At 43.7% G+C, this 23,774-nt stretch overlaps 1 protein-coding gene across 1 annotated transcript in view; it reads right to left on the bottom strand.

Annotated features, from left to right (window-relative positions):
* Positions 1 to 23,774, bottom strand: part of LOC130267183 (A disintegrin and metalloproteinase with thrombospondin motifs 2-like) — a 761,535-nt gene that overhangs the window by 83,999 nt on the left and 653,762 nt on the right. Inside the window, 2 exon segments of the mRNA XM_056516542.1 lie at positions 10,233 to 10,440; positions 22,375 to 22,507. Of these exon segments, the coding sequence (XP_056372517.1) occupies positions 10,233 to 10,440; positions 22,375 to 22,507 (341 nt within the window).

Raw genomic sequence — 23,774 nt, forward strand, 5'->3', positions numbered from 1 at the left:
CTACTGTTACTGTTTTTTGTTGAATTTTTTATTTGGCCTTAAAGGGGTACTCTGGTGGAAAACAATTCATTTTTTTTTAATCAACTGGAGCAAGGAAGTTAAACAGATTTGTAAATTACTTCTATTTAAAAATCTTAATCCTTCCAGTACTTGTCAACTGCTGCATACTACAGAGGAAGTTGTATTTCTTTCTGGAGTCCTTTTCTGTCTGACCACAGTGCTCTCTGCTGACACCTGTTTGTATCAGGAACTGTTCAGAGTACAAGCACATCCCCATAGCTAACCTTTTCTGCTCTGGGCAGTTCCTGATACAGACAGAGGTGTCAGCAGAGAGAAATGTGGTCAGACTGAAAAGAATTCCAGGAAGAAATACAACTTCCTTTGTAGTATACAGCAGCTGATAAGTACTGGAAGGATTAAGATTTTTAAATACAAGTAATTTACAAATCTGTTTAACGTTCTGGCACCATTTTATTTGAAAAAAAAAAATGTTTTCCACCAGAGTACCCCTTTAAAGGGAATGTGTCATCATAAAATGACTTGTTGTTTAAACCAAGTTTTTATGTTAAACAATAATTCTGAAATTTAGCAGTTTTCAATTCCCTTAAAAGGGGTATTCTGGGCAAAAACATTTTATCCCCTATCCAAAGGATAGGGGATAAGATGTCTGATCGCGGGGGGCCCGCTGCTGAGACCCCCCGCGATCTCCCTGCAGCACCCGCATTCTATGCGGGTGCTGAATCTCCAGTTTTGGAAACCTTGGGGTTTCCGGAACTGGGGACGTGATGTCATGCCACACCCCCTCCATTCATGTCTATGGGACGGGGTGTGACGGCCGTCACGGGTCTCAGCAGCGGGCCCCCCGCGATCAGACATCTTATCCCATATACTTTGGATAGGGGATAACATGTTTTTGCCTGGAATACCCCTTTAAGCAGAATATTGAGATGAGACTTCCTTTTCTGTACAGATTTCTTTTCAGCAGTGTCTCCTTATCACTTACAGGATAGCAATGAAGGTGACACAAATATACAGATAAGACACCATTCACAAAAGCTGAAGCTTTGAGCTTAGCCTCCCCCTCCCTGTAGAATGACCTCTGCATAGGGTCACTGAGCATTCCCGTAAAACCTTCCCATTGTAGTCAATAAAGCATTGGGCAGTCTGTCGTTTCTACAACAACAGGACTTGCTGTAAAGCATATCTCTAAACGCTGTTAAAATAAATAAAAATGAGATCATAGAAAAGATTAGAAAAACGTAACATCCCAAAAATCTAGCCAACACATTCACGCTAAACCCTTCCCGCTATTTGATGTCTATACATGTGTATACATAGCAGAAAGGTAGCCCCATCAAAAAGTGCAACTAGTGTGAAAAGTGGCATAAGTCACTCAGTCAAGCACCCACTGCAACTGTCAGGAGCAGAGTTCCAATCCTGGCAGTTATCCCTGTAGATTCTGTGGTCAGCGAGACCACCAAATTTACAAAGCTGACAGGGGAACCATCAGATACCCAGCAATGCGGTTGAGGGTTTTCAATTGCATTCAACAGTTTCTTATAGAATACAAAGAAAAGGGTTTAAATAAATAGTTTTTCAATAAAGTGTAAAAAAAATTATATTAGGTATTGCACCCATTCATATTAGGTATGGCAGCATTAAAATTTATGTCAGACTTGCTAATTTTGATCAACATGCCTCTGACAGGCAGAATAAAAATTAACAAAAGGAACCATGTATTTCAAATATGGTACCAATTAAAAATACAGCTCCTCCCGACCCATTACGCTCTATAGACAGCGTGAGCCCATTTGTAAACCAGCATTAATCTTTGTGTTTGGCGCTAGTCTACAGAGCCTTCACATGGCTCTGTTAGTCACATGGTCCTTTCCTGCAATCAGCCTACACGGGGAGATGTGTAGGCTGGTTTGGTCGCACAAAGGGAGCACACCTAATTGATTCTACTCCAATTTCACAGTGCTATAGGTTTAGTAGAAATTTTTTTTCTTTTATAAATGCCCCATAATAAAAATGTTGGCAGTGGGGCGTGGCCTGGCTACCGAGGTGAATGGCCGCTTGACTGAGGAGCTCCGCTACATAGACCCGACATAGCGACTTATCCCAGCTTTCACTGCTCCTACAAAGTGTTCCACAGGTGCCTTACCTGTTTCTCACAATGCCGGTTAGAAGAAGGAAACCGGTGCGACAGGAGACACTATCTGAATTCTATTTCTCCTGCTTGGCCCGCACTCCACAAGATGGAACCCACTGCCTGAGATCTCCCTCTGCTCCCACTGCAGCCGGGAAACAGCAACAGCCCGACTCCTTCCACCGGAGATCCACCGCGGCTATCCTCCTCTGATCCTGCATTACACCTTGGATTTCCCCAAGGCTCTGCAGTTCCAGATATCGGGAGGCTTCCCCTGCTTCCACTCATAGTGCTGTGGACCTGTGCCGAGCTGAATGTCATGAGGCAGCCAGAACTGCATGGTGGGACTCTCCCTCTGCCTCCCCTCACAGAGCCCTGCCAAGAAGAGACTTCGCCTGTCACCCTGAACGGCAAGGTATGTGACCGGGGTCTGCATACAGCAACAAGGGAGGCTGAGGAATTGGACACCATTGCGGTGTCTGATGCATCCCTTACAGATACAGCCATGAAAGGAATGCTGCTGGCTCTCTGCAAGACGTTTCTCATGGACATACACACCATAGTGGCTCCTCTGAAAACCTCAGTGACTGACCTTACAGAGAGAGTGTCGCATGTTGAAACCAAATTTGGGGAATTCTCAACCTCCCATAATACACTGATTGACTCCTATAATGATCTGTTTGATGATGTCACAGTGCTAAAGGCCAAAATTGCAGACCTAGAAGACAGAAGCCGTCGCAACAATATAAAACTGCGCTGCGTTCCGGAGTCAGTGCTTCCTGTGGATATACCGGCTTATGTTAGATCCCTCATTAAAGCTACCCTACCATCCTGCAGTTCTCAGGAATTAGAGGTGGATCGGGCTAACAGGATCCCTCATCCAAAGCACGTGATTCTGGATGATTCTATTCCACGCAATATCCTTGCTAGAGTCCAAATTTAATCTACTCTCTCTTTCTCCCACCCAACTTTCTGCCCTTAATGAACCTATATCTGCTCCAGAAGTCCAAAAAGTGATACGCTCCCTCCCCTCCGGTAAAGCCCCCAGACCTGATGGGTTCTACTTCACTTGCTACAAAACGTACAATGAAACCATAGCTCCTGTTTTAGCTTCCTTTTGCATGGCCGCATTCACAACTGGGGACCTTCCTAAGGAAAATTTACAAGCAATTATCACCACACTTCATAAGCCGGGCAAATCTACCGATGTCCCTCAAAATTATAGACCGATTTCTTTGCTAAATCAAGATATAAAATTACTCGCTAAACTTTTATCCAATTGGATTTCCTTAACCCTTCCTGGTCTTGTTCGCTATGACCAATCAGGCTTTGTAGCCGGCCGCCAGACATCCGATAACACTAGAAGGCTCCTTCACATATTTCATCAGATTGAGACGCATAATATCCCTGCAGTGGTCTTAGCACTTGATGCAGAAAAGGCCTTTCACCGCCTTAAATGGTCCTTTGCCCTTACCGTACTTTAACAGATGGGTTTCGTGGGCAATATCCTGTCTGCGATCTCTGCCCTGTACTCTAGGCCCACAGCTCAGGTGTTAGCAAATGTTATTTTTAATAACAAATGGATCTTGCCAGGGATTTCCCTCATCTCCTCTCTCATTTATATCCTATCTATAGAATCACTCGCCCAAGCTATCCGTTTAGATAAAACATTTCTGGCATATCCATAGGGGCCACCTCTCACGTCATCTCGCTTTATGCTGATGATGTCATCCTCTCATTAGGGAAACCATCACTCTCCCTCCCTGCAGTCTTAGTAGGAAAGTGTTCCATATTCCAATATGTTATCTATCTCCCTCCTCAATAACTCCAAAACCCAAGCCCTGCCCCTAAATCTCCCTCCAGAGGCTCTTACTTCCTTAAAAGCTACCTTCCCTTTTGATTGGCGCTCCTCCAACATAGAATATATGGGAATTAGTCTTTCTCATACCCTAGACACCCTTTAAAATGTTCCTCCTCCCCAGGATATTATACGTTTTTCAGACCCTCCCAATTCCTCTCCCTGCCTCCTTTTTTTTTATTAAAGCTTAACGTCTATTGTCCAATTTCATATGGCCGCGAAAAAAGCCAAGATTGACTGCATCACTCCTATTACGCTCTAAACTAGCGGAAGGTCTAGGCACCCCTGACATCAAGGGATATTACTTAGCCACACTAGTAGCACAATTGAGAAGATGGTGGTCGTCAGAATCCTCTTCACCTTGGTCAATCATCCAACAAACAATTACCTCTCCCTGCACACTACATGACTTGATGCTCTATCCCATTTGGAACCTTACTACCCCTGACACAGGGACGTGCACACATAGGAGTGAAAGGGGGCTGGAGCCCCTGCCCTATTCCTCACCTGCCCCTTTAGTGCCCTCACAAAAGGAGCTGCAGACTCAGGGTGACAGGTGCAGTAAAAAGGATCCATTGCTGGGGATATTTGTATGTGGTTTAATGGAGGGTGCTGTGCACTCCCTGCAGCAAGGGGGCGCCACTTACCCTGTCATTATCTCTGCTTCTCTCCACACGGAGGAGACAGGAGCAGAGGAGGCAGAGAGAAGCCCCGCCCACAGCATGTCAAGCCACAAACTTCATCCTCTGCTGCCCTTACTGTAAGTAACTGTAAATATATATGAGTGATTGTATGTCAGTGTGTGTGTGTGTGTGTGTGTGTGTGTGTATGTATACATATGTGTGTGTGTGTGTGTGTGTATGCGTGTATCTCTATGTATGTGCCTGTGCAGAGAGGGATGGCTGGGGCCTTAGTGTAAGTGATTGTGTATATATGTGAGTGATTGTATGTCAGTGTGTGTGTGTGTGTATGTATATATGTGTGTGTGTGTGTGTGTGTGTATCTCTATGTATGTGCCTGTGCAGAGAGGGATGGCTGGGGCCTTAGTGTAAGTGACTGTGTATATATGTGAGTGATTGTATGTCAGTGTGTGTGTATGTATATGTGTGTGTGTGTGTATCTCTATGTATGTGCCTATATATGTGAGCAAGTGAATCTATGTATGTGTGTGTGTATGTATGTGTGTATATATATATATATATATATATATATATATATATGAGCAAGTGAATCTATGTATGTGTGTGTGTGTGTGTGTGTATGTATGTATGTATGTATATATATATATATATATATATATATATGAGCAAGTGAATCTATGTATGTGTGTATATATCTGTGAGTGATTGTATGTGTGTACCTGTATGTATGTATGATGTGCTTATTGGCTATATCTTTTAGTATATATTCCATGTTATATGTGTGTCTGTGTATTTATGTTTCTTAATGTATATTTGTACTTGTATGTATGTGTCAAAGTGTCTCTATGTATGTGGGTATATTACCTATGTACTGTATGTGTCTATGTTATGTGCTTGTATTTATTGTATGAAGCACATTATTAGGGAATTATTGGAGGAATGTAAGCACGTAAATGAAGGCACAGTATATAGGGAATTTATGGAAGCACAGTATATATTTAATTATATTGGGACATTATATTTTTATGTATGCTGGCACTGTGTATAAATCCTTAGGGTGCGTTCACATGTGCCTAATTTTGCTGCAGATCTGCTGCAGATTTTGCTGCTGCAGATTTTGCTTCCCATTGACAATGGGAAGAGAAATCTGCTAAAGCAAATCTGCAGCAGATCTGCAGCAGAAAATACGCACGTGTGAACGCACCCTTAGTGGTGGCACAGTATAGTTAAATAATAGTGGCACAGTATATAGTTCATTAATGGTGGCACAGTATATAGTTCATTAATGGTGGCACAGTATATAGGGAATTAATAGATGAATGGTGGCACAGTATATAGGGAATTAAGGGGGTACGGTATATAATTAAAGGGAAACTGACAGGCTGTTTACTCGCACTAAACCCAATACACTAACTTACAGGGCATGTATACAAAAATTGGTCTTTCCATTTTCTAGGTATTGCCCCACATTGCTAGTATGCAAAGTCAGTCTTGTGCGCAATGGAGGCGGAGCTTCCCTGCCTCCATCCTGTATGCTGTGCTATGCCGGGCCCTCTTTTTTTACTTGAGCCCCTGCCCCTCAAAATGTCTGTGCACGTCCCTGCCCTGACATTTCAAATCCTGTAATTAAAGGGTACCTCTCATCAAATAAACTTTTGATATATTTTAGATTAATGAATGTTGAATAACTTTCCAATAGCATGTTAATGAAAAATATGCTTCTTTCTATTGTATTTTTCCCGATCAGTCCGGTCAGCAAGCATTTCTGACTCATGCTGGAGTCCTAAACACTCAGAGCTGCCAGCCTGCTTTGTTCACAGCCAAACAGGCTGTGAACAAAGCAGGCTGGCAGCTCTGAGTGTTCTCCTTTGTGAACAAAGCAGACTGGCAGCTCGTAGTGTTTAGAACTCCAGCATGAGTCTGAAATGCTTGCTGCCAGGACTGGTAGGGAGACCCCTAGTGGTCATTTCTTCAAAGTGGAAAATTAAATATAAAGAAGCATATTTTTTAATAACATGCAATTGTAAAGTTATTCTGCATACATTAATCTATAATATATCAAACGTTTTTTTGATGAGAGGTACCCTTTAAAGCCTCATTTTCTGTATGGCAATCATTCCTAACCAAAATTAGATAGACCAAATATTCCAGATCCCTATGCCATACCATTGTCTGTCATCAAATCCCACCTTGTTGATCTTCCCTAGGTAGAGGGATCACATACACAGGACTTCTACACCATAATGATACTCTGTTACCATTTGAGCAGATCCAATACACATAAAATACATAAATCAGACTTCCACAAATACTTGAGGATTTGCCACTTTCTATCCGTTCAAAAACAACCCACTATTTGTATCAATACACCTACTCTGAAATATTTAAACTCAACAGTAAAAGGCCTTAAAACCACTGTTTACCCTATATATACATCGCTTATGGGAAAGGGATCTTACCAAATCTATTTCTCAGAAAGATTGGCAAACGGCCTTTAAAAGTGCTAATGGGGCTTTACAATGTTCCTCACACCTGGAATCCTATTATGAAAACAGTTCTGCACTGCTAGTTTACTCTGGATAAACTATTGGTAAGCTTAACACTACATACTCTTTTGAAAATATTCTAGCTTTGGGCTCTGGCAAAATGAAACTTCTCTAACAAATGGGCAGCATACTGTAAAGACATTTAAGTTAGTTTCACAGAAGACACATGGCATGAGATCACTCTTGTTCATCTCTGTTCACTTGAAACCGACTTTCTCAAATGCATTATCTATCCAGGCACAAGACCGCTCCTTTCATATACTGGTATAAATACCTGCCTACTATTTCCCTAGCACAGGTCATACACACTTTTCTCTTGGATTGCATACTCATAAGATTATTCCCCTTTGATTTATTTTGATTTTTGATGAATGTTTATTTATTACCATGTTTCTAAGCAACAGCTGTGACTGTATTTGTTCGTTTGTTATTATAAAACAAAATCTTTCAATAAAAATCCATTGAAAGAAAAATGTTGGCAGCAAGATATAAGAACAGACACTATTTGCAGTGATATGTCCCTTATACTGCAATGTACTGTATGTAAGTACCTACACCCCAAAGCAAGCAGTAGAAGCCAAAAAAGAGTCACCACTGCTATTGTCCAACTTCCAATAATTTACAGATTTCTTCACACGGGGATTGTTCAAATGAGTGGATTTGATTGCGAACTAGCTGCATGTATTCCACAGAGTGCCCACCCACATTCGAACATGCTGCGAGTTCACAATCAAATCCGCCCGTGGGAATGAGCACACTCACAGTGATAGAGAGAAAGATGTAAATCATTGGTGGGTGGGGGCAGAGACTGTCGTAGTGGTAATGATTTTTTGACTGTGTGCTACCTGCTTTTGGGTATAGGTTTTCCTATCCTACAGTGCATCACAGCATACTGTAAGGGACAGACTGCTGAAAACAGCAATGATTGACAGATTTTTCCCTATGCACAGTGATGAGAAGAAATCCATCAATCATCAGTGACTCTTTGTTCTCCAATTCTATGGTATATCACAGGATAAAGAACAAACTGTTGAAAACAGCATGTCTGTACCGATGGTATTCTGCCCTCAGCGAGCCCTTGTGATAGATTCCCTTTAAAAAGTGCAGTTGGTCACACAAAAGACAAGCCCTAAAACCGTTCTGTTCATGGAAAAATAAGAGCTATTGTGAAAAGTAAAAAAATTAATGCAGAAAAACAAAAATCAAGGGGTTAAAGTAGAATTGTTGCAGACTCCGCTGCAGCAAAGTCCAGTTGAATATAAAGGAATTCTGCTGTGCTATGCACACAGCGGAATTTCCGTGCAATGTTTCTGGCACTCTAAGGGTGGATTCACAATACGTTTGTAGTGTACGGTTGCTGGATCCGGTTGGGAGGGGCGAAAACCGGCCGCTCCCGTATCCCAGCCGAATCCAGCCCGAACCCAATTCATTTCAATGAGCTGACCGGAGTCAAACGCTGACTCCGGTTGTCTCATTTTTGCCCCGTATACGGTTTTCTGTCCGGACCTTAAACCGTGGTATACCAGGGTTTTGGTCCCGTCAGAAAACCATATACAGAGAAAAATGAGACAACCGGAGTCAGCGTTTGACTCCGGTCAGCTCATTGAAATGAATGGGGTTCGGGTTGGATCCAGCTGGGATATGGGAGCGGACGGTTTTCGCCCCTCCCAACCAGATCCAGCAACCGCACACTACAAACGTATTGTGAACCCACCCTTATTCCGATTTGTGTCCACAGAAAGAATGCATTCTTTCTGCAGATTCCTTATGGAATGCATAGCAGTCTATGAGGCGGCAAATTCTCGTGCGGTCTTAGCGCCGGCATGTTATGCTGGTGCCTACAGTTTTCAGAATGTCCGCACAGAGATTTTCCGTGCAGACATTCCGAAGTGTCAACATACCCTTAAAGTGCTGTCTCTTCACAATTCTACTTTTTTTTTTTTCTGTGTGGCCCAGAGCTGCTGTACATGATTATATAGACTAGAGGGATTAAAGGGGTACTCCGGTGGAAAACTTTTCTTTTTTAATCAACTGGTGCCAGAAAGTTAAACAGATTTGTAAATTACTTCTATTAAAAAATCTTAATCCTTCTGGTACTTATTAGCTGCTGAATACTACAGAGGAAATTCTTTTTTTTTTTGGAACAGTGCTCTCTGCTGACATCATGCCCACAGTGCTCTCTGCTGACACCTCTGTCCATTTTAAGAACTGTCCAAAGTAGGAGAAAATCCCCATAGAAATCATATGCTGCTCTGGACAGTTCCTAAAATGGACAGAGATGTCAGCAGAGAGCACTGTGCTCATGATGTCAGCAGAGAGCACTGTGCTCATGATGTCAGCAGAGAGCTCTGTGTTCCAAAAAGAAAATAATTTCCTCTGTAGTATTCAGCAGCTAATTAGTACTGGAAGGCTTAAGATTTTTTAATAGAAGTAATTTACAAATCTGTTTAACTTCCTGGCACCAGTTGATTTAAAAAAAAAAAAGTTTTCCATCGGAGTACCCCTTTAAACTGAATTTGATAGCCCGTAAAAGGGATTAGCGGTAGTAAGAAGCAGATTAAGAATAATGGGAGAGGTGGATTAGACAGACAGCAGATTAAAGGGTGAATTGGGGGGGGGGGGGCAAGAGTGTTAGATGGGAAGCCACAGAGAAGGATGTTGCAGTAGTCTAGGTAATATTTGATGAGTGCATGCACATGGATTTTTGTTCAAACAACGGATGTATTCAAGAAATGTTTTGGAGGTGGAGGATTGATTTAAATGAGGAATAATGATGAATACAATTCACCTCTTGACAAGGCATTCCGCTTAACTAAAAGCCATTCCAGGTGACTAGCTCATGAAGCTGGTTTAAAGAATGCCAAGAGTATGACTGGTATGGTATATTCAAATTCTTAACTACAAATCACAGAATTAACCACAAATACTATTATGTGTCAAAATAAGCAAAACACATTTGTATACAAAACAGCCAAGCTCAAAATCAGGCTAAAAAAAAATATGCACCATCTCTCAATAAAAAAAGTTAATATACATACTTGTGACCATGGTCCTACCCTCCACTGAACAGGGCACGGTTGGCGATTGCAAGGTCTCTTGGTTTCTGGACGATTCTCACTGCAGTATTTACTGTGCACAGATCTGTTTGTATTGTCATTTAGAGGCTGAATGCACCGTACTGTACGACTTTCATAACCCGTTTTCCCGCAAGTTGTAGAGCATTGCTCCCACTCTCCTGTCATCCAACTGTTTGGAAACAAAAACTAAAACTAATAAAGCAGTCTTAAAGAAGCTGAATTATTATTTAAAAGTTCGTATATAAAAAAAAAATAATAATAATAATTTTCTACTGATGAAGATTACCTGTGAGTTCTAATAAGGTTTGTAAAGAATAAACGATATAGCTTTGAATTGAAGATGTGAATTTTTCGATTATTAGACTAAGAATAGAGGGGCAAGTACAGATGATGCACATTAAAATCATGTGTTTCACGTGTACTCGGCACATGGCCAAAAAAACTGCTCCTCTGCAACTGATTCACAGCTGCACATCACATGTTGTAGGGGCACCTAGAGAAGGGAATGGCAAATGTGTGAATTGTGTGTTAAATAAATACTACAAGCCAGTTGGTTACTTTTGATTGTTCAGTTACATCACATTCTACCTTGTTACTATTTGCTTGAAGATCAAATATGATTGTATTCACATAATAAATGCTGATAACCGTGCAGTTAAACTATGACCTATATTTTTTAGGTCAGTACAATTACGATATCCAATTTATATATGGTACTTGTTGAGTACCCGGTGTTAGGCTGGGTTCACACTACGTTTTGTCCCATACGGGAGCGCATACGGCAGGGGGGAGCTAAAACCTCGCGCTCCCGTATGTGACCGTATGCGCTCCCGTATGTCATTCATTTCAATGAGCCGACCGGAGTGAAACGTTCGGTCCGGTCGGCTCATTTTTGCGCCGTATGCGCTTTTACAACCGGACCTAAAACTGTGGTCAACCACCCTCATATATTGTTGTCATTTCCCAACCTATATTCTGTCCCCATATCCCGTCCCCTTATTTCAACCTCATATCCTGTCCTCCTATCCCGTCCTCCTATCCCGTCCTCAGGTGGGACTGATTTGTGATGAAGATATTGTAAGCTGAAAATAGAAGGGGACGTGGCTTTGTGGGACTGGGCATGATTTGCAAGCCAGACCGATGCACAAAAAGGGTAGATAATAAAAGGGGTGGGGCTTAAACAGTGGGCATGTCTTTGTGAGATGGGGTGTGGCTTGCAAGCTGGACTGACACATTCACCAGGAGATGCAGAGCGGAGCTTGTGGAGTAAGGTACTGGAAGTCCTATATACTTACATGGGACTCGAAAAAAAAAAAAACACCTTTTATATAAGGGTGTAGGTAAGGGTTAATTCAACTACCATATCTTTTTAGTTGACATATAAATAATATGTGTACCAGGTATTATTGAAATATCTCCAGCTGTAAAGAAGTTATGCGAGAACATACATTTCCCATAGATTTGCATGGGACTTTAACCCGATAATGACCATGGACGTCTATGCTTGTCCAATGGCCGCTAACGGGGTACGACGCGAGCTCCCGACTCGAGCCCACATCATACCGGCCGGCTCCCAGCTGATTCCTGTAGCTGGGGGGCGGCGTTAATAGCTGACATGCGGCTATCGCTGTGGGCGGCTATTAACCCTTTGGATTGCCGCTGTCAAAGTTGACAGCGTCGTCTAAAGGTGCCTGTTTTCCGTCCCTGGTGGTCCAGTGGGGTGGATCCCCCCTGCAGCACGATCGTGGGGGGGGCGATCCACTAATGAGGTAGCCTGAGGGCTTACCTCTCTTGCTGCGGCGGCTCTGGTGCTCAGAATGATAAAGCCTGGCAGGATCGAGCGCAGAGCACACAGATCAATGGAATTATATGTAACCCCATTGATCTGTATGAGGAATCAAATGATTCCTCCTTCATGTTAATATATTTAGCCGCTTGGACGTGATTGTGGAACATACACACACACATACATTGAGTTATATATATATATATATATATATATATATATATATATATAGTAGGGATCGACCGATATTGATTTTTTAGGGCCGATACCGATAATCTGTGACCTTTCCGGCCAATAACTTATACTGATATTGCGGTATAAGTTATTGGCTATTTAGCCGTTTAGACGTGATGCTGGAACATACACACACACAGGTATATATATATATACATAGATTTGTTATGTTTTACTACTTAAAAAATAAAATTGCTTTCAATGGCCACATTCTAATTTTTTTGGTTTTCTCCATGATCTGTAGTTCTCATCATTACCATTTTAAAGCGTAACTGTCACCAGTGTTTTACACCCCCAGACTACCCACATGAGCTTACAGTTGGGAACACATGTAATCCAACCATACCTTTAACTGCGCTACTGGCTATTTTATCCATGCAAAAAACATATTTGTATGTTGGTCAGCAACAGTTGAAGGGAGGATGTCAGGAACAGACTGGGAGACAGGGAGAGTGAACCCTAAACTGACCCTAAATCCACTCTCCCTGCCTACTTGCCCATCAACCCTAAACGGTGGATCGACAACTGGGCACCAGTCCCTTCCTGCGCTAAAGTGCAGTGGCGTAAAAATGCATAATATACATAGTTGGTCACAGACCAGAACAGAAACAGAAAACTACTAGACATGAATGGGATAAACAGAAGAACTGAGAGTCAAAACACGAAACTGAACAGGTAACATAGAACACTGTTCCCAAACAGGTACAAGTACAAAGGACAAAGATCAGATCAACCAACCAGGATATAAATATAGGACACTGATCACACTGGGGCACGGAACATACAAACTGGACTCCCCCCTCCACTATAGGAGTAGCCATTAATAATAAAGCCAAATATGCTACTGGCCAGCGGACACACTCCACTGTGTGGACATAATGCTGACCCAGTAGGAAACAGAAATACAATACATGAAACACTAGACTAGAACCGGATGAGTCTGAATAGACTCCAGAATACCAAACAGGAATATATCATACAGAGAACAGGGTACAACCTAGGCTCAGACACAGTGTGAACACAGACAGAGCAGAACGAACAAACATAATCCTAAAACAGACTAATGTAACACAGACTAAAATACAAGGAGAATGCTATATAACTATGGCTAAATACCTAGATAAAATGACAAGATAAATACAAGGTAAATGCTCAAGCAGACAGTCAGAATATTGCATAGACAGACATAGTGGCATTAACCCCTTAAGGACTCAAGATCATAACCATAACCAAAATCATAACCCTTTCAATTTTCCACCTAAAAATCCAAATTATGGCTTATTTTTTGCGTCGCCAATTCTACTTTGCAGTGACATTAGTCATTTTACCCAAAAATGCACGGCGAAACGGAAAAAAAAATCATTGTGCGACAAAATCGAAGAAAAAACGCCATTTTGTAACCTTTGGGGGCTTCCGTTTCTACGCAGTGCATATTTCGGTAAAAATTACACCTTATCATTATTCTGTAGGTCCATACGGTTAAAATGATACCCTAGTTATATAGGTTTGAATTTGTCGCACTTCTGGAAAAAATCTGACCCCTATAACTTTTTTATTTTTCCACGTACAGGGCGGTATGAGGGCTCATTTTTTGCGACGTGATCTGAAGTTTTTATCGGTATGATTTTTGTTTTGATCGGACTTTTTGATCACTTTTTATTCATTTTTTAATGGTATAAAAAGTGACCAAAAATGCGCTTTTTTGGACTTTGGAATTTTTTTGCGCGTACGCCATTGACTGTGCGGTTTAATTAATGATATATTTTTATAGTTCGGACATTTACGCACGCGGCGATACCACATGTTTATTTTTATTTTTTTTACACTGTTTTCTTTTTTTTATGGGAAAAGGGGGGTGATTCAAACTTTTATTAGGGAAGGGGTTAAATGACCTTTATTAACACTTTCTCTTTACATTTTTTTTGCAGTGTTATAGGTCCCATAGGGACCTATAACACTGCACACACTGATCTTTTACACAGATCACAGGCGTGTATTAACACGCCTGTGATCATTGTTATCAGCGCTTGACTGCTCCTGCCTGGATCTCAGGCACGGAGCAGTCATTCGCCGATCGGACACCGAGGAGGCAGGTAAGGGCCCTCCCGGTGTCCTGTCAGCTGTTCGGGACGCCGCGATTTCACCGCGGCGGTCCCGAACAGCCCGACTGAGCAGCCGGGTCACTTTCACTTTAGAAGCGGCGGTCAGCTTTGACCGCCGCTTCTAAAAAGGGTTAATACCGCACATCGCCGCAATCGGCAATGTGTGGTATTAGCCGCGGGTCCCGGCCGTTGATGAGCGCCGGGACCGACGCGATATGATGCGGGATCGCGGCACGATCCCGCTTCATATCGCGGGAGCCGGAGCAGGACGTAAATATACGTCCTGCGTTGTTAAGGGGTTAAACTAACAGACATCATAGTATTGCACTGAATAACCGGCACCAGAATGCAGGAGAACTCTGGTTAAATAACTCCATCCGAGTTCTCATTCGTTCAGAGTTCATTAACTATTCCCTATCCAGGTAGAATAGCAAACTGATATGAACAAACTAGTGTGTGAATACACACCTAAACAGAAAAATACAAAAACAAATAAAAGGACATTACAGAGGATAGGCATGGCACATGCGCCCCTGACGTCCTGGACGTGTGCGGCCCAGCGTGACTTACCAGAGCAAGTACTCGCTCCTGCCGGTTGAAACCTCTGTGTGCCTGCACTGTTCTAGAGGCAGGGAGCTAGAGTTTGCTCTGGTAAGTCATGATGGGCTGCATGCGCGTCCAGGACGTCAGGGGTGCATGTGCTGAGGACCTCTGTCGGGGGGGGGGGCATTGCCCCAGATAAAGCAGTCAGAAGCACAGCCAAAGGTATGGTTGCATTACCTATGTTCACAACAGTAAGCTCATGTGCGTAGTCTGGGGGGGGGGGGGTAAAACACTGGTGACAGTTGCGCTTTAAGGCAGATGGGACTTTTTGACCACTTTTTATTTTAACTGTCCTTAAAAAATTTTTTTGCTATTGTACTTTGTTTAAAAAAAAAAGTTTTCTATGTTTTATTTGTGTTTAAAAAAGCTGCCACTTGGAGTTTCCCTACTTGTCCAGAGCACATTGGCCCCCATCTCTTGCATAGACACTGGACTCCTGCTGGCCTGGCAAAAGTCCAGTTCTCCCCTGTATGGCTTCAGATGATGTCACAGCCTGCTGGGGAACGCCCCTTTCCAGTCTGTGAATCTGAGACTGAGCAGAAAATACAGAGCAATATCAAGGTAGAAAACAAAAAAAAAATTATAAAAAAATTAATGCAGCGGGTGGTTTATGATGGGGACAGTGAACTTGGTGGGTTATAACATCTTATGACAGGTACTCTAATTTTTTTTGCCAAAAAATGCAATTCTGGCATTTGTTTTAATGTTCATTTTTGCCATTCACTGTGTGCTTGTAGCAATACAAAAAAAATTGGGCGGTTTATAGGCTTTTATGAAAATGAGAAAAGGGGTGTTTAGAATTATTATTATTATTATGGAGGGGTGTGGCCTGCATGGGGAGCTGAGCGGACGTGTTTCTGCCGAGCTCCCACTTACCAGACTAATTCACCCCGATCTATCCCCCCCCCCCCTGACCAGTGGTGTCACATACCGGAGTGTGCCTTAGGACTCTGGGGTCCCTTGTGCCGGCGGCGGGGAAGCTTGCGGCTCCATTCCGGTGCCGGTGAGCAGGAGGCTGGTGGAGCCGGACTGTGGAGGAGAGCGTGAGGGGCAGCGGCATTCGGGAGGCAGGCAGCCTCTGAAGGTATCTGGTGGAGCTGTGCTGTGGCTGGGGATTACCCCGAGGTGCCCCACGTCTCCTGAAGTCCCTAGATTCTCCGGGGTTGCAGAGCTTTGGGGCCGCCATTGCTGGCCTTCGTGGGCGGAGCCCTGTCTCGGATCGGTCTCCATGGCAACCCCGCTCCCTGTGCTGCTGGGATGGACGGGCTGCAGCGCTGAGGACGCAGGCTGGGCTGACAGCTAGGAAGGAGAGAGGAGCTTTCTTCCTGCAATTACTGGAGCAATGAGTACACCTGTCCTTGCCCTACCGATCTGGCCCTTGGGATTGTGCATCTCCCTAGTCTGTCAGGGCTTGCTGGGGTCTCATCTTTTGCAGATCCTTTAACCCTCCCTGTGCTGGACTGTCCTGATATTACTTTTGGTTGGGAGTGCTGGGACTTGTGGGGAAAGCAGTGCTGGTGAAGTGCTCTGATAACCTCTGGTGTTCACCTTCCGCTGATGCCCTCTTTACTGTGGAACTTTATGCTATCTTAACTGGAGACACTTGCTCTGCGGGCTACGAGTGGTGATTCTAACTTCTGGGGCCTTACTTTGCTCATATTTTTCTGGATAAGTGTCTGTGTGATATCATGGGAGGCCGAGGGGCAATTCCAAACTTAATAAGTCAGGGGTTGGCGCGGCTCGCCCTTCCTCAGAGGATGATGTTTCTTCAGATGATTGACTCTCTGGGGCTAGCGGTCGCTCCTAGCATGACTCTGGCCCAGATGCCTCTTTCTACTAAAATTGCTGTTAATGCTGCTAGAACGCTGAGTCAGTTTTCCAGGTCTGAAGATCCGGTGGGCAGTGCTTTGACTAACCAGTCTGTGTCCTCAGCGGACTGTTCTGATCCGTCACCCCTTCCTTCTCCTGATCGGATGCAATATGATGGTGCTCTCATGGACCTTCGCTTTACGGAAATATTGTCTACTATAACCTCCTGTCATACCTCTATGATCTCTAAGGTGGACGAGCTTAGACAGGAATTTGTCATTCTACATCATGAGACTCAAAAGCTGAGAGAACGCACCACAGAGGTGGAAAACAGAGTTCTACGGTAGGAGATACTCTCCGCCCTATCCCTCAACAAATTGTGGATCTGCAGCAGCAGTTTCGTGGAATATTAGAAAGAGCTGACTACTTTGAAAATTGCCTATGGCGCAACTTCCTGAAAAGGCGGAGGGTGCTGATCCTGTGGTGTTCCAGGAATCCTGTCTGAAAGAGCTTTTGCCTGCAGATACCTTTTCTCCCTTTTTCTTAATGGAGCGGGCACATCGGGTTCCTGCCAGACCTCTTGTTCCTGGGGGGCCTCCAAGACCGTTCCTGGCAAAGATTCTTCATTTTAAAGACAGAGACACTATCCTGAGGGCAGTGAGGATTAAGGGCAAGGTGCTCGTTGGTGACAGCAGAGTTTCATTTTACCCGGACTTCTCCGTGGAATTAAGAAAACAGCGCACCCAGTTTACGGATGTCAGAGCCAAACTTTGCTCCAAAAGGATATCGCTATGCCATGCTGTACCCGGCTTGTCTGAGTGTGGTGGATGGCCGCACTACCAGATTATTAACTTCACCTGAGGAAGCGATGCTGTGGACGGAGGCTGCCCCTAGAGTGGCTCAGCCACCGGACTGATTTCCCTGCCTCTTAGTTAGATAGCGATTAGGCTGGGAGTGCTAGTTGGCCGAGGTTAGAGTTCCCCTTAGGAATTTCCTGCTTAGGGGATCAGGGGGTGTTGTCCTTAATTTACTGGGGTGGTGGGAGGCGTTGGTTGGTGGACTGTAAGTAGCTCCTGCACTCGCCTGATACGGTTATCTTGTTAGGGGTCAAGGTCTGCACTGGTTTAGTTAGTGTTAGAAAGGGATTTGTTTACGGAAATGTTTACCTGTTATCTGTTTTTGCTGTTCTGTGGAGTGGTGTCTGTGCTGTCTGTCCGTGTTGTTTGGTTGTGTGTGGGAGCTCCTCTAGTTGACTGGTTCTGGTATGACGTGTTGGGCCCTGTTTGTGCTTCTCACCGGCTTCATGATGTGGTCCCTTAAGGAATTTAGTTGGAATGTCTGAGGCCTTAATTCCAAGTTTAAGAGAGCGTTGTGCCTAGATTTTGTTAAAAGACACCCCCGCATATTATTTGTTTGCAGGAAACTCACCTCACTGGTCAAAAGGTGTTGATTCTTAAGAGGGCGTGGGTGGCGAAGGGTTATCATTCATTTTACTCATCCCTAGCTAGTCTCAGTCTTGGTGTCTAAATCCCTGCCTTTGAAAGTCTCCCAGGTTTCATGTGACCACTTCGGTAGGCATGTGATCTTACATTGTGTGTCGTCTTCCTTCTGCTTCACTTTGGTCTCTCTATATGTGCCTCCTCCCTTTCATGTGGCCCTATTGGATTCGCTGACGGATAAGCTGACTACCTTTTCTACTGACCCTGTTCTTTTTATAGGAGACTTCAATGTGGTTCTTGACCCCCGGCTTGATCGCACCATTGCTGCGGACCCTGGATCATGTGCATTGGCTTCTTGGCATCTGGGACTGGGCCTTACTGATCTCTGGAGATGGAAATATCCGGATGACTCTGTCTTCTCCTTTTACACCTTGGTGCATAAATCCTTCTCTCAAATTGATCACGCCTTTGCTTCGGCTGACCTATTGCCAGCGGTGAGTGAAGTGTGTGATACAAATAGGGGGATCACAGATCATTCTGCCTTACACTGTGTGTGGGTCTCTGACCAGGAAGATATCCCTATATGCTGACGACACCCTAGTTTATTCAGCTGATGTGAGGGGCTCCCTTGATGATCTGTTTGATCTTCTGGGAAGGTTTGGGGAGGTCTCGGTTCTCCAGGTTAATTGGGCCAAATTGTCCATTATGTAGGAACTTTACCTTCTGTATTACCTAATGGATTACAGGTGGTGTCCTGCTTTAGGTATTTGGGAGTGGAGGTGTCACCTAATCATTCTGAGTTCATGGCACTTAACTTAGACCCTCTTAAAGGTCATACGCTTACGCTTTTACAAGCATGGGATTCCTTACCCTTGTCCTTAGCAGGTAGGGGACACATTTTCAAAATGATATTTCTCCCGAAGTTCCTCTACCTTTTTCATTTGTCACCTATTGTTCCCCCTAGGGTTCTTTATTGTTAAAATTAGCAGGGCTCTGAGATCCTTCTATTGGCAAAATAAACCTCCGAGATTGGGACAGGCACTGCTCCAGGCGCCAAAGCAGCGAGGGGGACTAGCTGCTCCTAATATGCATAACTATTTTCTAGCCTTGCAGCTGGTGTACACGGCCTGGTGGATTGACCTGGACCTCTCCAATACCTTCACGGCGGGGCCTCTCATGGGGTCCTACGAGACACTGACTGACACACTGTACAGGTATGTTCCCTCTTCGTCCTTGTTGGCTCCTATTAGGACAGTGGCGGTGGTCTGGTCGGTGGTTTCTGGATGCTTTCCTCAGCCGGTGATATCTACTAGAGCACCCCTATGGGGTAAATCCTCATTAGGGGCACCTACGGGAGTTGGAGGTGGTAGGATTCTGGAGCTCCCGGGGACGCAAATTCACCATGCACTTGTTTGGTGATGACTGTGTCTTTCCTTCATTTGCTGATATTAGGGAACCTTTTCATGTCTCTCATGATGCCCACTTCTGGTATCTTCAGTTGCGACATGCGGTCTCTACGCAGTTTGGTTCCATGGAAGTTACCCCTGTGTTTAATGAATTGGAGCTGCTCCTGGGAACCACCGACCTGGCTAAGCCTCTTACCCAGACTTATGCTCTACTGCAATCAGTGGGCCCGGACCCGTTTGCGGGGGCACAGCTGAAGTGGGTTGAGGATATTAATAGTCTTTCTGCTGATATGTGAAAGGAAGTAGTTAAGACATATTACTCTACGGTAGTTAGTGCCCGAGATATGCTCATTCAATCCAGGTTTATTCTTTGCCTGTATTATACTCCTGTTAGACTATATTGCATGGGGGTCTTGGAGTCGGAGGTCTGCTTTAGGTGTGGGCGGGAGAAAGGCACCTTTCTGCATGCGGTGTGGACTTGTTCTTGTGTTGCACCTTTTTGGAGAGAGGTGATGACGTTCTTGTCGGATCATGTAGACTTACCCTTTGTTTTGACACCGGAGGTGTGTTTGTAGGGAGTTATTAATGGACTAGTGACGGGCTCTTATAGGCGCATACTGATCTGTTTCCTCTTGTGCGCGTAAGGTTATAGCAATGGCCTGGAAGGATGTGTCCTCCCCCCTCTGTCCCAGTGGATAGCATTAGTGAACAAATATGTTCCCTTGTATCATGCCTTATATATAAGTCAGAAATGCCGGAAAAAATTTGACAAGGTCTGGGTACCGTGGTTGTTGTTGGATGTGTCTGCTGATCCGCCAGTTCATAGGTCCTCCCAGGCTTAGGGTGGTTCTGTGGAGAACTGGGGAGCTCCTAGGATGTGTTCTGTAGTATGTGTGTGAATGGCTTGTCTGTAGTGTGGTTTTAATGTGTTGTTGTTCTTGGTGGGGATACCCTTCACTCGTATACTTATGGAAGTCTATGATTCTGGTCTACGGTTTAACCCCTTGATCCTTTCTATGTCTGGTCTTGCGGTATGATTGTTATTTTGGGTGCGGGTGGGGTGGGTCTGCCAGAACTGTTTACTTCTATGTTGTTAAGTTGCTTCAAAATTAATAAAAATAATAATTTAAAAAAATATATTATTATGGGAGATTTTCATTTATATTTTTAAGAGCATTTTTTGAAAAAAAATGTACACTTAAAAAAAAAAAAAAAGTGTAATCATTCAATCCATTAGATTGCCACCCTATTAGTACAGCTTTCCATAGTCAAGCTCTAGCAATAACAGAGTCCTTGGCAGCCACTGTCAAAGCCTTCCATTTGTGGATATGCATTAATGAACTGGTAACTTGAGCACATGTAATGCAACCATCCCTTTAACTGCGCATCTGGCTATTTTAACCATGCAAAAAAACATGTGCAGCTTGGCATGGCTTACCAAAGCGAGCGCTCGCTCCTGCAGGCTGAAACCTTTGTGTGCCTGCACTATTCTAGAGGTAGGGACTGGCATTCTGGAGTAAGCTGCAGCAAGGTAAGGAACATCCAGCAGGACAGTCCAGTGACAAGACAGTATTATAGAAATGTAGCCTGTCTCAATAAAAAATAAAAATTCAGCAAGCCCCTGGCTAACCTATCAGTATACACCACTGCAAAGCTTCCATAGCTGTCATGTTAGATTTTAGACATGTGCAATTTGTTTCGGACGTAATTTGTTTTTGTCCGAATTTTTCATATTTCGTACATTCAGATTGATCCAAATGTACAAAATATTTACATCCGAATGAATCCGAACAAAACGAATTGTACATGCCTATGAAATTGTGAAAATTTAGTTTAATTTTTTTTAAAACAAAATTAGTTTTCATTTGGAAGCAAGGGACCATTATCGGGAGCGGGTGCACAGAAAAGAAGAGACCCGCCGAGATCAGAACATTAAGACAGGTAAGATAATGTATAATTTTATGTGATTCATTAATACATGATGTAATGTTGAATGAATGCTGTATTAATGATTTATGTGTTTGATTGATGTGTTTGATTGTCGGGTGATTTATGTATAACATGTCATGTCACTTGCGCTAACACTGTTTCTGTTACCAGGGTGCCTCCAGCTGGGGTGAACAGGAGACTGATACAGGGTCTCCAACTAATAAACATACAAATCTCCAAAGGGCCAATGTCAGAAAAAAGTTTTACTGTGCAGACATGCATTAATAGAGGCATCTCATATAGCTGTTAAATGTTCAGCTTTTCCTTTTAACTACTGACTTGACTTAAGGTAAAATGTGAGAATAATCTGCATCTGCGTATATGTGTACATGTTAAATGGCACAACTTTAAGGAGAATCCACTTAACATGGAAATGTGAACTACAATGAGAATCGGATTTTTTTTGTGCTGAAAGGCTCCAATTTTTTAACTAAAGAAAGTAAATGAAAGATCTAAAATAATTTCTGGGACCTGTGTATTAAAAAATATTTTTTTGCTTCAGAATACCTCTTTGAGGTCCAGAAAGCTGGTACGTCAGATGCCAATACAAAATCATTGGTGCTTAGTAAAAATGAATCTTATTCATAAAAATAACCATCCTTTTTTTTTTTTTTTTAAATAAACAACTGAAAATAAGAATCTTGCTAAACAAATTATAGGTAGAACCAACAAGAAATATTAGAAACAGATTAGAAACCATGTGGAGAATTACACTTTAAAAAGGTGACAACTTACATGGGTTGGGAACACTCCTGAAGATTGCAAGCTCTGCGAATGGGCTTTAACTTTGGAATAGATTCACACAACTTCTTATGCACCATTTTATGGTCTGACTTTCTCCGACATCCATATTTTGTAAACTGGTTACCTTAAAATGAAATAAAAATGGGTCATTTTAGGTTTTGATTAATTATTTGTCAGTTACTTAGCCAGATGATTTTCCCACAAACAGTCCACACTGATTGACTTCTACTGCTGCCGACTCCAGGAACCCCTGTTGCACTACCTCCCGGGAAGGTAGGCTGCCGCAAAGCAGGTGGTCTTCCCCGGGCACATTTGGCTTTAGAATTTCCACTTCTGCCACCATAGTGACTGCCATCCATGCCACCTCCTTGCTGGCTCAGCTGCTGCCTCACAGGCAACCTGCAACCCTCTTCTCCTGATGATGATGAAGCCCCTTCACCACCCAGCTCCTAAGTGCGATCGGCTTCATCATCGAGTTGTGTCTGCACGTCACTGATGTCTTCCTCAGGTTCCTCAACAGTTTCTCCTTCAGGAGCCTGAATGCTTGCAACACCACCTCCCACACCACTCTCCTCAACACTACTTGCCCGCCTAGCGGAGAAAGCAGCTGATGTCTCCTCCACTTCTTGGCTGGGCAGTAGCTGCCGACTGTCCTCTAGTAGATCGTCCTCACTAAATAGTGGAGCTGAACCCACAGCATAAGATACTTCTGTGGAGGAGGGAACAGCATAGGACAGAGGCAATGGGTAGACAGGGACTGCTCCCGGGCCATGCCAACTGAGGGTTGTGTCTGAGGAACCCACTGACTGTAGACTGGGGGTGTCAGATGTCACTTGTGATGAAGTGGATGACCGTGTTAACCAATTGATGACAGCAGATGGGTTGCTGGTCGAGACACGACCGCTAGCTGATAGAGGTAGCTCAGGCCACTCACTACGACTCCTGCTGCCAATCACCCAGACCTCTGCCACTCCTCTGTGCATGTCCTGGCACTTCTCTGCCTGACATACTTAGTGCGTATATGAGGGGGAGTAAAATACGCTTCACTATGCTTAAAACCGTATTTGTCTACAACACCAGCAAGTGTGTACTTTTGGCTGGCCTTTCATAGTATCTAGACCCTTAAGACTTTAGCAGGAAGAAAATGGTACACCACTTAGATGTAAATATGTGGTATGCACTTATGAGGGGAGAACAATGCGCTCCAGTACGCTTAACCTCTTGGGGACACGGTGTATGCATACGCCCTGCATCCCCGAACCTTAAGGACCCATGGCGTACCTGTACAGACGCACGTGGGAATTCCGGTCCCCGCCACTTGCACCCCGTGCAAACCCCTGGGGTCCTGAGACCCCCCCTCATGTCAGTGATTGCCGCAAATTCCGGGTCAA

This window comes from Hyla sarda, chromosome 4, assembly GCF_029499605.1.
Source record: "Hyla sarda isolate aHylSar1 chromosome 4, aHylSar1.hap1, whole genome shotgun sequence".
Classification (NCBI taxonomy): Eukaryota; Metazoa; Chordata; class Amphibia; order Anura; family Hylidae; genus Hyla; species Hyla sarda.